Raw genomic sequence first — 15,229 nt, 5'->3', positions numbered from 1 at the left:
TCTGAACTTGCTCCATATAGTTGGATCTCTTTGCTTTGATTGAAACTTGAACCCATGCATGTGACATTTTTCTCTGGTGTTCTCATGAGTGGATCATGCTTAGCTGTGGTATCTTTGTCAGTTTTTCTGTGCTTATACAATCAGAAAACAATGGATTAATTAAAGAATACTGAGTCTGCCTAACATTTGCCAGTGGCAACCGAAGAGCACAAAAGCACTATTTGATAGAGTTAATTCTCAGCTACAGAACAGTGTTTTTCAACATAGTCACCACTGTTAGCCAGTTTGCATGGATGAGCTGATCAAAACATTCTTCGCTTCATGGTGTGTCAGCTGTGCATGGCTATTGGGAACGTGGCTTCATTTTTGTCATTGTTGCCACTGCAGAGATGCACTATCCACTGCCCCACTATGCTCACACACCCTCTTTGATCTCCAGAAATGATCTGCAAACATTAATGAATGTCAGTGGGAGCAATGTTTTCTGCATGAAGGAATTCAATTACCTTTGTTTCATACTCACTTCCATGTCAGACACCATTTTGTCAGACTGCTGCTCTATTGAACAACAACAAAATGTAATGAAGTATTGGTAGGAAGATTCAACCTCTACTGCCTGACCACCAACATCCACCTCTGACACTGTGGGCCAGCACTAAAAAAGAAAAAAGAGGAGGCATTGCTTTCAGAGCAGTTTTCATGTAAAGTGCTGTGATTGGTACTCTAATACTTTGCTATGTGAAGAAGGCCAGAAGAGAGTATTCTCATTATTTATTGTGAAGAACTTGAGAGTAACCTTTCAGCTTTAAGCTTCTTGCTAAAATATTTTCATCTTTATCATTTATTAAAAATTTTTAAGAGCTTTCAACTTAACAGAAGAGAGTATATGTCAAAAATTTTTCTGAAATAATAGAACTAGGTTTGCCTTCTAGCAAGTCTTTATAATTTATTTTCTTTTGACATTTTTTAAATGTAAACCAAGTAAGAGTGGTGGTTGTTGTTTTTTGTTTGTTTGTTTTGTTTTGTTTTTTTTTGTTTTAAGTCTAAGTTGAATAAATAAAATCACAGAATTGTGAGCCTGGAAGGGGCACCCAGAGATCGAGTCCAGCCCCCCTGAAAAGAGGTTGTCAATGTCCCTTTGACTCCCACACTTAAAGATATTTGTAAACGTTAATAAAATCATCTCTTAGTGTTCTTTTCTCAAGGCTGAGGAGACCCAGGTCACCCAGCCTTTCCTTACAGGGGAGGTGCTCCAAGCCCTTTATCGTCTTGTGTGGCCGTCTGCTGGATTCTCTCCAAGAGATCCTTGTCTTTTTTCTACCATAGAGCCCAGCACTGGATGCAATACTCCAGGTGAGACCTGACCAGGGCAGAGTAGAGAGGGAGAATCCTTGAGCTGTTAGCCACGCTCCTTTTAATGAACCCCAGGATCCCACTGATACAGAAATAGATATGGAAATAGATCTTCCTATGAAGATGTGTCATTCACGTACCTAGACTGTACCATGGCTCAAATAGTGTGACTGTTAGAACAACGCTGCCTCTCTAGGCATCATTCTGATTTCTGAGAGTTTTAGCTTTCATCAATTGCCAGGAGAGTTTTTACTGATTAAAAGAAAAGAAAAAAGCTTCTATTTCATTTCTAGTTTTCCATTGGATGAGAATGTTTAGTTGAAGTTGAGATCTCTTTTGTTTGTGCCTGCTCCATAACAAAAAAAAAAAAGCAAGCCTGTCACCTAAACAGCACCTGCAATACTCAGAACTGGAAAGTTTTGCAGTTAATTGGAAACTATGTTAGAAATGTTGAAAAATTTTTTTTGTAAAGCAGCTGATATCATTGCATGATAATGTACATATTCATGTATTCCCAACATTCTCTGATTTGCTTGGTAATTTACATACGTATGTTGCAAGTCACTTATGGGTCTGTCAGTTAAATTAGTAGAAAAATACCAAAGTGAGTAAATAAACTACCTGCATTTATATTCAATCAAATGAATTGTATAATTGGCATTATGACTTTTTAAAGAGTGAATAACACCAAACCAATCTCAGTTTGTACTGCAGTAGTATTGTAGGCACTGGGGGTGTTGGGAACTAGAGAGTGGAGGACAGGAAGAAGTGGTGGAAGTGAAGGGGAAAAATAAACAAAGTTAATGCTATGTATCTCAATTTTAGATATGCCTTTGGCAGTGTTTTATAGGATGTTCTAGAAAAGCCTGCAGAAGGTAAACTGAAGTGGCACTTTGAAGGGCTGTGTGAAAAGGTGCTTCAAAAAATATGCTTTGACAGTAGATTACAGGAGTACTATTTTAAATGCAAGAACACATTGATAGTGGCTACTTTTCATTCTGGTAAGATTTTGGAACTATGCTGTATTTTTATTTGGCATATGATGTATTAATGTATACTATATAGAAATGTTTTCCTATTCAACGCTATCAAGCATGACAGAAATAGTTTTAAGTAATTCATTTTGATAAATGAAATGTGGACTAATGAGAGATCAGAAGAAAACAGTGATTTTAAACTTAGGCCGTAATTTACCAGGCAAAACCTGGATGATGTGGAATTTTTTGGAGTAAAACAAATATGTTTGGTTGAAGCCTTTTTCCTGTCTTCTTTGGAGCAGGACGTGCTTAAACTTCAGCATAGAAGATTTAGGCAAACTGTCAGGGAAAGTGTTCTAGGGATGAGGATAGCAAAAAATGCTGAAACAGACTGTTGGAGAGGTGGTGGATTCTGCCCCCCGCAGTTTAGAAGACAGGTGGGAGTTGTAACTGTCAGAGATAACAGAAGTTCTTATTTTGCTTGAGCAAGAGGGTGATACTTTGACAAATATGTGATCTTACAATTGACAATTTTAATTCCTGAGGTCCTGTCCTTAGTTTTCCTATCTGTAAAACTTAACAGCTTGAGACTAATGCAATGCTTTAGTAAGCAGCTGTAGTATGGTACAATGCTATTTGTTATTCCCTTTTTTTACATTTTGTTTTAAATCCAAATATATATGCATGCATATGTGTGTATATTATTTTTTTAATAGAACATAATTATTGTACAAAAAGTATATGTTCACACTTTTGGATATTTCCTTGAAAACCACAATTTAGATAGTTCAAGTAACTTAGCAACAAATATTTAAGTTAATAGATATTGAAGTACCTTAAGTAATAGTAATATACTTAAATTCATAAAACGGAAGTAATTTTTAATACACAATCATGGTTTTAGTTTATCCATTAAGGATGCTTTTTTTGCATCTGATTTCCACCTCTCATCTCTGCACCCTGTGACCGGGAATGTCTAATATTTCCTTTTTGTCAGCATTAATAAAACATAGTTACAAAAGAAGATCCCTGTGGAATTATAAGGATAAATGTATCCTCCTGATTTAGTCATCCCCCTACTGATAATACATTTCTATCATTTCTGATAAGGATAAATGTATCATACCCGATTTAGTCATCACAATACTGATTGTGGTCAACTTTCTTATACTCTCAGTTTTGGAGACTGTTCAGTCTGTTAGTAGGCTTTGTGATTCAGGATTGATTCTGATGATTACAGTCACTCCTAGGAACTATGTGAGGCCTCTGAGAAGGAAGGAAACCACTCATTTCTTTAATACCAAAGAATTAGTTGTTGACTTTCCCTAGGTTTTTGAAAGCAAATCTCTCTACATCAGATCTTTATAACACCAAAATCTTAGAATGCCATTTTGGTGAAAGATCAATATTTACTTTTTTATCATCAGTTATGTATTTTTAGAAGGTAAGCCTTTTGTGGCAATAATCTTTTCCCTCTTTTTTAGGTTGTTCTGTAAATCTATATGCTATGAATACAGATACAACATGATAATCAGTAGGTGTTTCTCCAGATGCTGTTTTGCCCCATATATCCTTTTAGAGTAAATTTTTTTGAATTCTTTTGTTAAATAGTGGAATCAGGTTCAAAACAACTTAATTTTTGAGTGCTAACAGCACTGAACCATGCTAAAATTCTTAATGTATAGAAGTCAAATGCTATGGTGCCTCTGGAAAATGAAGATTTCTTAATTCCTTGAATTTTCTTAATCTAAAAAAGACTGATAGATAAACTGGATTTACTAATATGGAAGATAATGTAACAAGTGATTAAGAGATGGGAAAAAATTATCTACAAGTTTACTTGTAATTTCAAGGTGTTTACTCTGTGGGTAAAATAATAATAATAATAAATAAAAAAAAAAAACTGTAGTCCTGTCCTTCCCTTTGTTTTGTTTACTGTAAGTTTGATCAAATGCTGGGGTAAGAGTCTTGGAGTTAGCCCAAATCCAATTGAATGCAGTATTGAGAACTTACTTTAGCTGCCTCTGCTTTGTGCCATAATGTTGGATTAGATGATCTCCAGAGCTTACTGCACACATTAACTATGTTATAATTCTGTGAAACAGATACTGCTACCATTATAATATCATAGTGTTGAGAAAAAAGTTTACTGATGAGGGGAAAAAGTTGTTAGTAATATTACTACTCTAATACTATTAAAGCACTTCATAGAATAGAATAGGCTACATTAAAAAAGATGAACCTTGAAGAATATCAACAGGAACCCTGGGTACATACTAGAATATGTAGTATTTGAGGCAGATAGCCTTGCAGTCATTTCAGTTGATTAGAGAAACTCTCTATTTTGTTCTGACACTTCTATCTCTCTTCATGTTTTGATTTCACAAGAGCGTTTTCCCTTTTCCTCATGAGATGTTTAACAACCTCAGAAGAACTGTCCAAACTTGACTTTCTAGTTTCAAGTTGCTGATGGAACTATGGCAGTATGATCTTAGGTAGTTTGCTTTCTCTTCCACTAGTTGTGCAAAATCTTGAAAGACAGAATGTAGATCCATTCGTAGTGCTTTGGCATTAAGTAGTTAGAATGTTGTTTTCTGTATCTGCTGTTGAGTTCTGGGGAGAAGTTCAAAATTGTATGTAGTGTTTTCCTAAAGAAATGAATGTATATATATTTGCTGCTTTTTCTTTCAGTTTTGCACAGATACTTAATTTCAATCTATTTTGAACACCAACACATATGTTAAAAGAAGAGTTAGAAGAAGTTTCCGTTCCACTTTTATTCCTTTCTGTGTTGTTTGATTTTATAGTATGGAACAGGAAGCTCTTTTTGTTTTGATTAGAATACTGAACAACAGATTGTGGTATGCTGTACTGAGTCCTCCAAGGAACTAGGCAGTTTACATATAATTACTTACAGTCATTAATATGGACTCATTAAGATAAAAAATTAATGTTTTATTACATACATATATATACACAGTAGTTCTCATGTATAATAGTTCAACTAATTGTTGTTGTTCTATGACTTTTTCCAAGAACAAAATATAGTTTTAGTTGCAATAAAAATACAAACATACTTTCATTTTATTTTATAGAATCATAGAATAGGTTAAAAAGGACAATAATGATCACCTAGTTTCAACCCCCCTGCCACAGGCAGGGTTGCCAAACACTAAATCAGGCTGCCTAGAGCCACATTCAGCCTGGTCTTGATTTTGTTTGTTGTCAGGTTGTTGTTATTGTTGTTTTCAAGCAGTAGTTATTATTTAAACAATTTAAGGACCAGACTGTGTTCAAACACAACTCAAGAGCTTCAGAAAGAAAAATACAACTCAAGAACAAAGTTCTTGATCCAATGACTTCATAAACAGCCAAAGAATAGGAAGTGGAGGTGATTACTATTTTCTTAATGTCTGATTGGATGATTGTTTTATTTTTTGCATTTTATCAGTAGCCAATAATATTATGAGGAAGTTCTTATTTCCATTTTATGAATGCTATTTAAAGTCACTCCAAGAATTTAGTAATTTCATTGTAAGCAGATGTTGGAAAGAAAAATGTATAAATAAGATTAGTGACATGGGCATGTTCCATTTGTGTTTTTAGACTAGGTTTTTAAGTAATATTTAATTTACACTTTTTAATTACTTTATTTCTTTATTCCAGAGAGCACAATCAGATGAATTAGAAAAAATAGAAAAGCACAGCAAGGCGTCTAAGGAAAAAGAAAATGCTAAGTCTTTGGATAAACCTGAACAGTAAGAACATACTTAGAAAATAATACAGTTTTATTCGCTTCAGAAAATGTTGCATGCTATTGTAAACTAGCTATAGATTATATAAAAGAAAGAAAAACAAATCAAAACTAACTCTGTGATTATTTATTATTTTCTCCATTAATTTCTACAGGTTCCTCTATGAACTCTCACTAATTCCCAACTTTTCAGAACGTGTATTTTGCATCTTGTTTCAGTCAACATTTTCAGAAAGCATTTGTTCAATCCATCGCAAACTTGAATTATTACAGAAACTCTGTGAGGTAGGTTATGTTCTGTAAAGACTTAGAGCTATATTTTTTTATATATTTTTAATCTTGTTAAGTTGTACTCATATTTCAAAAGTTTTTTCTTTATTTACTCTAAGTACTCATTACATCTGAAGGATAGCAGTACTTCAGAATAGAACGTTTTATAATTGCAATTCAACATCAAAGCAAATTTTAAGATAAGCTTTTGGGTCTGAACTATATCATATTGTTGCCATAAATGCATATCAGTCGTGGGAAGAGAATGCACCTTTTTCTGTTTGTCAAAGCAAAATCTTTCTTCTTTATAATAACTTTGTAATTAATTTCCAAAGGAATACAGGTTCCATTCACCTTATGTTTGCTTGGTTTTTGGAAGTGTGCAACTCAATAATATCAAAGATAAAATGATTGAGAGAAGGCAATGGCGTCTCTAGCTGGAAGAGATTTCTGTAATTTGGTAGTCCCATGGAGGAGGCTGGAGGGTGGGAGGGGGGGGAAGGAGGAAGCACCACAAGCAGAACAACATAGCTTTAACATGCAAATTTTGTCAGTATTTTCATAACTATTCTTAATATTTTGTTTTGACTCCTAAAGTTCTGATTGTTTTTAAATAGGTGTTTTAGGGATTTGTTGCAGAACCCTCTTCTAAATTAAATATATAATTCACACCAGCGCCATTTAAGGAAATACTGTTTCCTTTTTCCAAAAAGATCACATCTTATAATAATGCTGTTTTCTATACATATAAATCATATTCATAAATCATATTCATGTTATATATAATCTATATATATAATATTTAAGTAGTAATAACATATTAAATTAATATCACTTTTGCAGATAAGGTTTTCCATTCACAACACATTAATAATATTCTACGCCATTGTGTACATCTGTTTCTCTTTTTCTCTTTTGTAGACACTGAAAAATGGGTCAGGAGTTATGCAGGTCTTAGGTTTGGTTCTTGCCTTTGGAAATTACATGAATGGTGGAAATAGAACACGAGGACAGGCTGATGGGTTTGGGCTAGATATCCTGCCAAAACTGAAAGATGTCAAGAGCAGTGTAAGTTGATTTGAGATTTCCTGTTTGCCTTAAAATATTAAAATATTTCCACAAATCACTCTTCTTTCCTTTTTAAATGAACAGTGTGTAATTCAGAAAGGAATATCAAAAGAAATTCTTAAGTTTTAATTCTTTAAAGTGGCCCAAAATTTGTCTAGTGAATTTTTCAGGAACTTAGAGCATCTCCCTTCTGAGGAAAGACTACGGGACATGGGACTGTTCAGCTTGGAGATTCTTATATAGGGTGGGTGTTAAGTGGGTGGGGCCAGGCTCCTCAGCAGCTCCCATAAAAAGGGGATGTGGGCACAAACTAGAACACGAGAAGGTCTATACAAACATGATGAGAAAATTCTTTACTATGAAGGTTACAGAGCACTAGAATAGGCTGCCCAAAGAAGTTGTGGAGTCTCCTCTAGAGATACTCAATATCCTTTACAATCTACTCTAGAGAACCTTTTTCAGCAGAGTTTCAGCTGGAGTTTGAACACCTGCACTTCTATGATTCTGTGATTATCAAGTTCTGCTCTTCAGGAAGAAAAAGAAGAACTTGTTTCCCTAAATACACATGCTTTAGCTGTTGTATTAGATAACGTGAGTAAGCTAGCTTTATCATGTCAACTATGTTCTTAGAAAGGAACTCCATTCCGGTGTGTCTGTTCTTGCAGTAAGCCAAGGGAGCAGTGATGTGAATGATGCCATAGTACAGCATGTCTAAGCCTTTTACTTTAGTAAAACCTTATGATTTTACTATGAACTGTAGATAGATCACCAGTTTCAGAACTTAGTTGAATACTTAGGCACATTAAATTTGATTTGGTGACCCAAATATTGTGACCAATAATATTCCAATTTCAAAATACATTTTAAGTTCACTTGTTGCTGTTCAGTTGGAAGAGTTCTTATAAAATATTATTCCACTTGAAAATATAATTTTATCTGAAGTCCTCTCCAAGTCAAAGATTTCTTGTTGAAGTTCCATTACAGATGGGAAATAAGAAGAAAGTAGTTTCCTCAACAAATCCAAAAATTATTTTAGAAAAATAACTATTTGCTTATTTAATACTTAGTTATAGATGAGCAAAAAGTTCTGAATGTTACCCAGGTAAGTTGTATACACCAGTGTAGAATTAGTTTCTCTTTTCCCTTGTTCAGAAATTTCAAATGCAAAGATTCAGTTTACAATCAATTACATTGCTAAAAGCAGGAATGGCTTATGCAAATATTACAAAATATTTTTCTGTTACTGTTTTTAATGATTGTTGAATAGGGTTTTTTTGTTTCTGTCTTGTTTGTGTTTAAGTGAAATCTCTCCCCCCTTGCCCAAGAAGCAGACCCACAAAATATACTTTGTGTGTGACTCTAAATGGGACTTCAATTAACATTTGCCGAGAGGGTCTTAATAATACAACTATTTTCTCTTCTACACAGGACAACAGCAGAAGTCTTCTATCTTACATTGTCTCATACTATTTGCGTAATTTTGATGAGGTGAGTGAGAATAGATTTTGCTTTTTTCAAACTCAAGATCAAGAATCAGCTAACTAAAATTTCTTACGCTGGCTAAGATAAGAAAATGCACATGTTATTTGTGTTATATTTTATTAAATAAAAATGTAGTGAGCACTGTGTAACTGCATATTTGTGTTGTTGTCAGGATGCTGGAAAAGAGCAATGCATCTTTCCTCTTCCCGAGCCACAAGATCTCTTTCAGGCTTCACAGCTGAAGTTCGAAGACTTTCAAAAGGATCTCCGCAAAATGAAGAAAGATTTGCGAGGTACTGAAGTTAGATTAAGTGCTAATTATATGTTTTCAACGTATATCTGAGATTACTTTTTTCTATCACTTTGAGAAATTCTATGGCAATATAAAAGTAGTTGTGCATACTTTGATTCCTCAGGTAGGCTTTTGTTTCCTTGATTTGTTTGTTTTTTTCTTTTTGTGACCATTATTTTATCAACTTCATTATAATAATTATTTTCTGCTGATAACCTCAAAGAGGTTGCTGAAATAAACAGCATCAAGCCAATTCGGTAAAATCTTATGTCTCAAAACTAGAACAAAAAAATCACTGTTTTGTGTGCACTTTTGTGTGAACTGACCATAAGAAAAAAATGTCAAAGCATTGGGCCATAACCATGACAGAAACATTTTAGAATTAGGTCCAAAATGCTGTTAAGACATATGCAAAGAAAGTATTTTTTTTCTTGTGTATGTAGAATGACATTTCTTGAAAATTAGCTTCTTAAAGTACACTTGCTAGAGTTCTTTAAACAACACATATAGCACTTTTCAAAATAGCACTGAGGACTAAGCACTAAGTTTAAGTTAAATAAGATAAAGAGTTTGAATATATTAGCCAGCAACATATGCAACGTTCAATATTTTATTTAAAGGTCTCCATCAGACTAGGCAAGTATATGCCATTATGCTAAATTGTGGAGAGATGGATTCAAATCAAACAGTGAAAAGATCTTTATTGACTGTTTTGAAAGGTTTTGAATGCCAGGAGTCTAGAGAGCGTGGAACGGTTTAGTAAATCATTAGTCCCTGAATAACCTACAATGGAAGGTTCTGTATTAAAACAAAAACTTGGTATTCTTACAGAACAAAATCTGACCTTCTTGCGCTTATCAAACTTTCCATTTGTATGTTTTCTTTAAAAGTGTATTTTAAGTATTTAGAAGTAAAATTTAAAATTATTTCAAGATCACTTATTGTGATACTGAAGAGCAAACTGAAGCACCATCCAGCTGCTGCCCTGAAGAATCCCACAGTTCAGCCATAAGAAAAATTATTTCTATAGCTCTTGCAACTTTCAGATTATACAAACTCTGAGCTTCCAAACAGAGAAGAAAGATGCTTAGCTTTGATTTAGGGAAGGTATTTGAATTCAGGCACATGTTTAAGAACTTCTACGGATGAAGACATTATCCTTCACAAGTTCACCAAAAGTATAATTATATGGACAAAGGCTTAAACATTTTTAGATCAAGGTTGAAATTTGCACACAGACATAAATCTCTTGTGGAATAAATCTACACTGTGTAGTGATCAAAGACAGCTTTCTGTAAAAATGGAAATTACACGCTTCACTCTGCCACAAGACTTCAGGCAAATTCTTTCTGTGCTTCCAGACCCAGCCCTTAGGCTTGAATCTCCATTGTCGTTCTGTTCACTAGTTAATGAAACTGAAGAATAGAGGCAGACATCATGACTCCCTGCATGACCATATTTAGGAAATAGCTTTGGCTCCCTTCTTCCATCCTCTTCTGGATATGAAGTAAAAATCTTATCACTTTCTTATCAACTCTGAGTGATGCAAAATGCTTTTTGCGTCTCTCTTTCAAAGTATGTCAATTCGAATTAATTGCTTTACAGAAAGCTCTGATTGTAAAAGGATTCACTAAAACTACTGCATATTCCAATTGCTTAGTTGTAATAGGCTCAGACAGCATAGACAAATAAAATGCTGGTCTTTTTAAAATAATGCACGTTTTAGCTGAATGGCTAAAATGTCTTCAAACTGGTTTTCCTTTTTCATTTATTTCAAGCACACTGCCAGTTTTGCTAATGTGTACCTGGAACCTTACCACTTGAGGAACTAGTAAGTGTCTTATTAAATGACTGAGCAGGAAGAGAGCTTAAGATACTAAACAAATTATGACAGAATCCTAAATACCATCCTCTCTTTTTGAAGCCATTGAAAATAAAATGAGTATTGAGTATTTCCGAGAAAGACAGACTGTCACCAAACTTAGAGAGGGAAATAGATGCCTATGACTGCATTCCAGGTCTACAGTTAGATGTGGGCTGTAGCTGTGACGCCATTTTCATCTGTGTTTAGGAGGAATATTTTATGAGAGGATTTCACATTTTCTTGTTCTTTTTGTTTGTTTGCATGTTTTTGTTTTTAATTTAATCACTGAAAATATGCATATGACATTGCTGGCACTATCACCAGTATAAGGATATGTTAGTTTCAAATACCCTGAAAACTGTGTACAGTGAAATAACACTTTGTAAAAATGGGGGGAAGGCAGTCCCAAAAGGATCCCTTCATGAAATTACAAAAAAGTACAACAACAAAAATAAATAAAGTACCACCATAAGCTAGAGGAAAGTTATTATGAAAAATTGCTATGTAACAATAATTAAATAGTTCAGTCTATAAATGTTATATTTTTCTATATGGATATGTCAGTAACATACACAGTGGCATACAGATGTAAATCATCTTTATAATTCTGCAAAAATCTGTCTTTGTTATGCTGTTTCACGGTTCAGAAATCAGCTAGGACTTATGATTGTATTAAAGGAGTTATGCTGATTTTCTTAAGAAAAAGAATTTGGGATGTTCAAAATTTGACTGCGGAAGCTCTTGTCCATCTCAAATTTTCATGAACACTGTATGCCTTTCAATTTGTAAGTGCTAGAAACTATGTCTGTACAGAGATTTCAAATCAAAGTGGAAGTCCAAAAGACTTTAAGAAGGCACAATGTGTACCTGTTCCAAGATAATAATTCAGAAATTTACATTTCAGGTAAGCTGTAAGTCATCTAAACTAGTGTAGCAGAAGTTATTCTAACCATGCAACATCATACTTGCAGATTGTTCAGACCTTGTCGCTGATTTTAGATAAAATACACCCCACGGTTAAAGTTAATATGGTGGATTACTATAAAGAAATAGAAGACCAAAGAACAGGTAAAGCTTTTCATTCACAAACCAAGTGAGTTTGGCTCCATCATTGCCCCCAGATTTCACAGCTCTCCAGGATTCTTACTTTAGCCTTCTTAACTTCAGTGGCATATAGTTTGTTAAGCAACTTGATCTGCTTTTGATCTCTCCTGCTTGTCAACAATGTTCCTTGATGTAGTCATGCCAAGCAATGACTCTTTTCTTATGTCATTCCAGGGATGAAACTTTAGCACTTGTCACATAACTTAAATCAACTCACCATATAATGGAAAATTGGGCATCCAGGGTCACAAGAATGTTGCATGACTCTTGCTAGTTAGGACCTCTGTTGTATAGTTAGTACTAGCATACAGATGCACAGTTGTGATTTAACAAAATACTGGATTTGTGTCCCGTAAAGTTCTTCAGAACATATATTTTGTTTAGGAAAGCACTAGGACATGAGAATGGCAATGAGAGTTATTCATGAAGCACTTACGATAAGTTAAGACTGTTTAGAAGCTGTTCTTTGGCTGCTTGTTAGTATTTTAGCTTTAAAATAGTTTATTCTTGCAAATCATAATCCAATTCATCAATTGTTATTTATTGCAAAACTTTCACTGAAGCTCAGCTAAAATGCAATTAGAAACAATGTCAGGCAGAAATAAATCTGACTAATAGAATGTTGGAAAGAAGAATAATACATATAATGTTATAAAATTGAGCTAGTCAGTGCTTATTTATATGCCACAATATTGTAATACTTAATATCTTTGACTGAAAGCTAATTATAAGTGATATTTTCATAATTTAACTATTTGTTTTCTACCATGAATGCTAACAAGACATTCAAAAGTCTCCATCCATAAGAAGGTAGGCAGTATGGCTTGCTATTTCTTTTTGGTTTGAAATAAACGTGGCTGAAAATGTTTATCTGCTTAACAATTTATATAGAGCACTTTATATTTTAACAAGTGTCTTCCAAGAAGGGTCCCACAGTAATTTGGAAAAGTACATGTTCCCTATTTTTTCAGTACTTCTTACCGTGACCTGAAATTATGTCTTCAGCTCAGCCATGTAGCAATAGGAACTATACATCTAATACCTGCTGTGGCAATCAGAGAACTGAAAGTTCCATTTTGTGCAGCAGAAAGACTTGTATCTGAATCTGGGGCACTGTCAAGTTGGGACTGAGAGATATGAGGTAGTAGATATGCTTTGGTTCCTTACCATTTTTTATTCACGTAATAATCTATTAAACATTTAGATGTTGACAGTTGTGTTGACCATGGATTACCTTGTAAAATGAGATTGCATCCACTGATCCACTGATTTTCTGTTAATGCTTGCAAGCTATATCCTTTTGTTATCTTTTTAATTTACCTTTACAGAAACAACTATTCTTTGCCAAATTAAATCTTTACTTTTGCCTACTCATCAACAGTGCATCCAAAAATTCTAGCTGTTTGTTCAGCTATTACTTAAGGGGTTAATTGTGGCAACTACGCAGCATGCTGACTCCTAAACCTAAACCAGATGTAAACTAAAGCCAGGCTTTCAGTCAATCTGTGAGTCATATTTTACTGTCCTTAAAACTCCAAAGAAGAAGCTTCTATGGGATCCCTTGAAGACTCAGCAGTTCTTAGTGTAAGTCTTCACAATTAAAAAAAAAAGAAACTTAAAAAAAGAGCTGTTTCTGTACTTGTGGCTGAATTCATCAGTTTCTTTTGATGAGGCCAGTGTTCTCCTTTGATAAAGTCTAAACTTTCTTCTAAAGTCGCAGGTTGCAGCTAAACTAAAAAAAAAAAAAGAAGAAATCACTGAGGAAGTTGTGAAAGTAGTGATTACGCTGTTATATACTTTTCAGATAAGTTGTATTCAAGTGAATGTCCTGTGGGACTCTCTGTAGTCAGAACCTCTGAAAATCAGGGACACAGTTTCAAAACATCCTTAAAAATAAATAGTCCCTTAAGTCTTAGCACCACTTGTTCTCTCAAGTATTGTAAACTGTCCTGTCCATCTGAATTCTGTAGGACTTTTATAGGTAAATATGTGGTCTCAGGTGTGGTTAGCCCGAATACCCTGATGAACATCAGTTCATTTTTTGAATATTGCTTATATGTTAATAGCTGTTTAGAAGGTTGAGAAAGAGATGTCTCTGCCTGTACTGACCACTGCTTAGAATCTGAAGTCTTTAGAGTGTATAAATAAGGTAAATGCATGTAGAGTGGGTAGCCAAGAGAACTGAAACCTTTACTGTATAAAGCAATACGAGGTTCTTATCCTTTTTTGTTACTGTTTGGGCAGTGCCGGTACTTGAGATAAGTTTCTACCTAGTGCTTGGCTTTTATGCTTGTCTACGTGATTCTTAAATGCCATTCCATTCTTGCATTATATTAAAATTTTAAATCTGCTTTAATTAAATGGAACTACGTATACTAGCATTGTCTTTCTGTTGCTTACATATCTCCTTGGGTGAAAAATAACAAGCTGTGAAAATAGAGATGGTAATAGAGCAACTTTTGACTTAATTCGATAGAATTCAAAAGATAGATAAGCATTTGTTTCAGACAAAACTTCTGTGAACTTATTGCAGCAAATCTACCTTGCCAGGCTAGTCCTTTGATATCTGGGGTGTTTAGGTGATCTGCTTTGTTGGAGTGATATATGATTATATATATTGGAAGGGGGGAGGGGAATAGATATGGAATACTCTAGCATTTTCACATTTTTTTATGCATGTTTCACGTCCACATTGCTTAGAAGTTATTAAATACTCTTCTGACATATTTATTTAGTATCATATTCCTGCACTTGGGCAGAAATACTGGTAACTGTCCAGCATTTTACGTTCCTTTCATATGATGAGCACTTGAAAATTCCTTCAGTTACAGTTGAGGAATAACAATACTTCATCCAAGTAAAGAGATTTTATACTCTGGTGACAAATTGCAAGACATGATATATGAGTACTCTAACAAACAGGTTGTGCAGGGAGACTGTGATTCCAAACTTGGTGCTCTGGAAAACAAACTTAGAGCTTACAGGACTGTTAATTCTTTAATAAAGAAAGCATCCAGATTATGGGATGGGTATTAGTATTTTAACAGTGATACTATTTCCTCCAC

At 34.2% G+C, this 15,229-nt stretch overlaps 1 protein-coding gene across 1 annotated transcript in view; it reads left to right on the top strand.

The window, feature by feature from the left end:
- Positions 1-15,229, top strand: part of LOC100549046 (formin-2-like) — a 112,198-nt gene that overhangs the window by 45,943 nt on the left and 51,026 nt on the right. Inside the window, 5 exon segments of the mRNA XM_031552172.1 lie at positions 5,997-6,088; positions 6,240-6,369; positions 7,276-7,422; positions 8,851-8,910; positions 9,077-9,215. Coding sequence (XP_031408032.1) covers positions 5,997-6,088; positions 6,240-6,369; positions 7,276-7,422; positions 8,851-8,910; positions 9,077-9,215 — 568 coding nt within the window.

The sequence above is a fragment of the Meleagris gallopavo genome, chromosome 2, assembly GCF_000146605.3.
Source record: "Meleagris gallopavo isolate NT-WF06-2002-E0010 breed Aviagen turkey brand Nicholas breeding stock chromosome 2, Turkey_5.1, whole genome shotgun sequence".
In the NCBI taxonomy this organism is placed as follows: Eukaryota; Metazoa; Chordata; class Aves; order Galliformes; family Phasianidae; genus Meleagris; species Meleagris gallopavo.
Note: the sequence above shows the minus strand (reverse complement) of the source record. Positions and strands in the feature narration are given on the sequence as shown.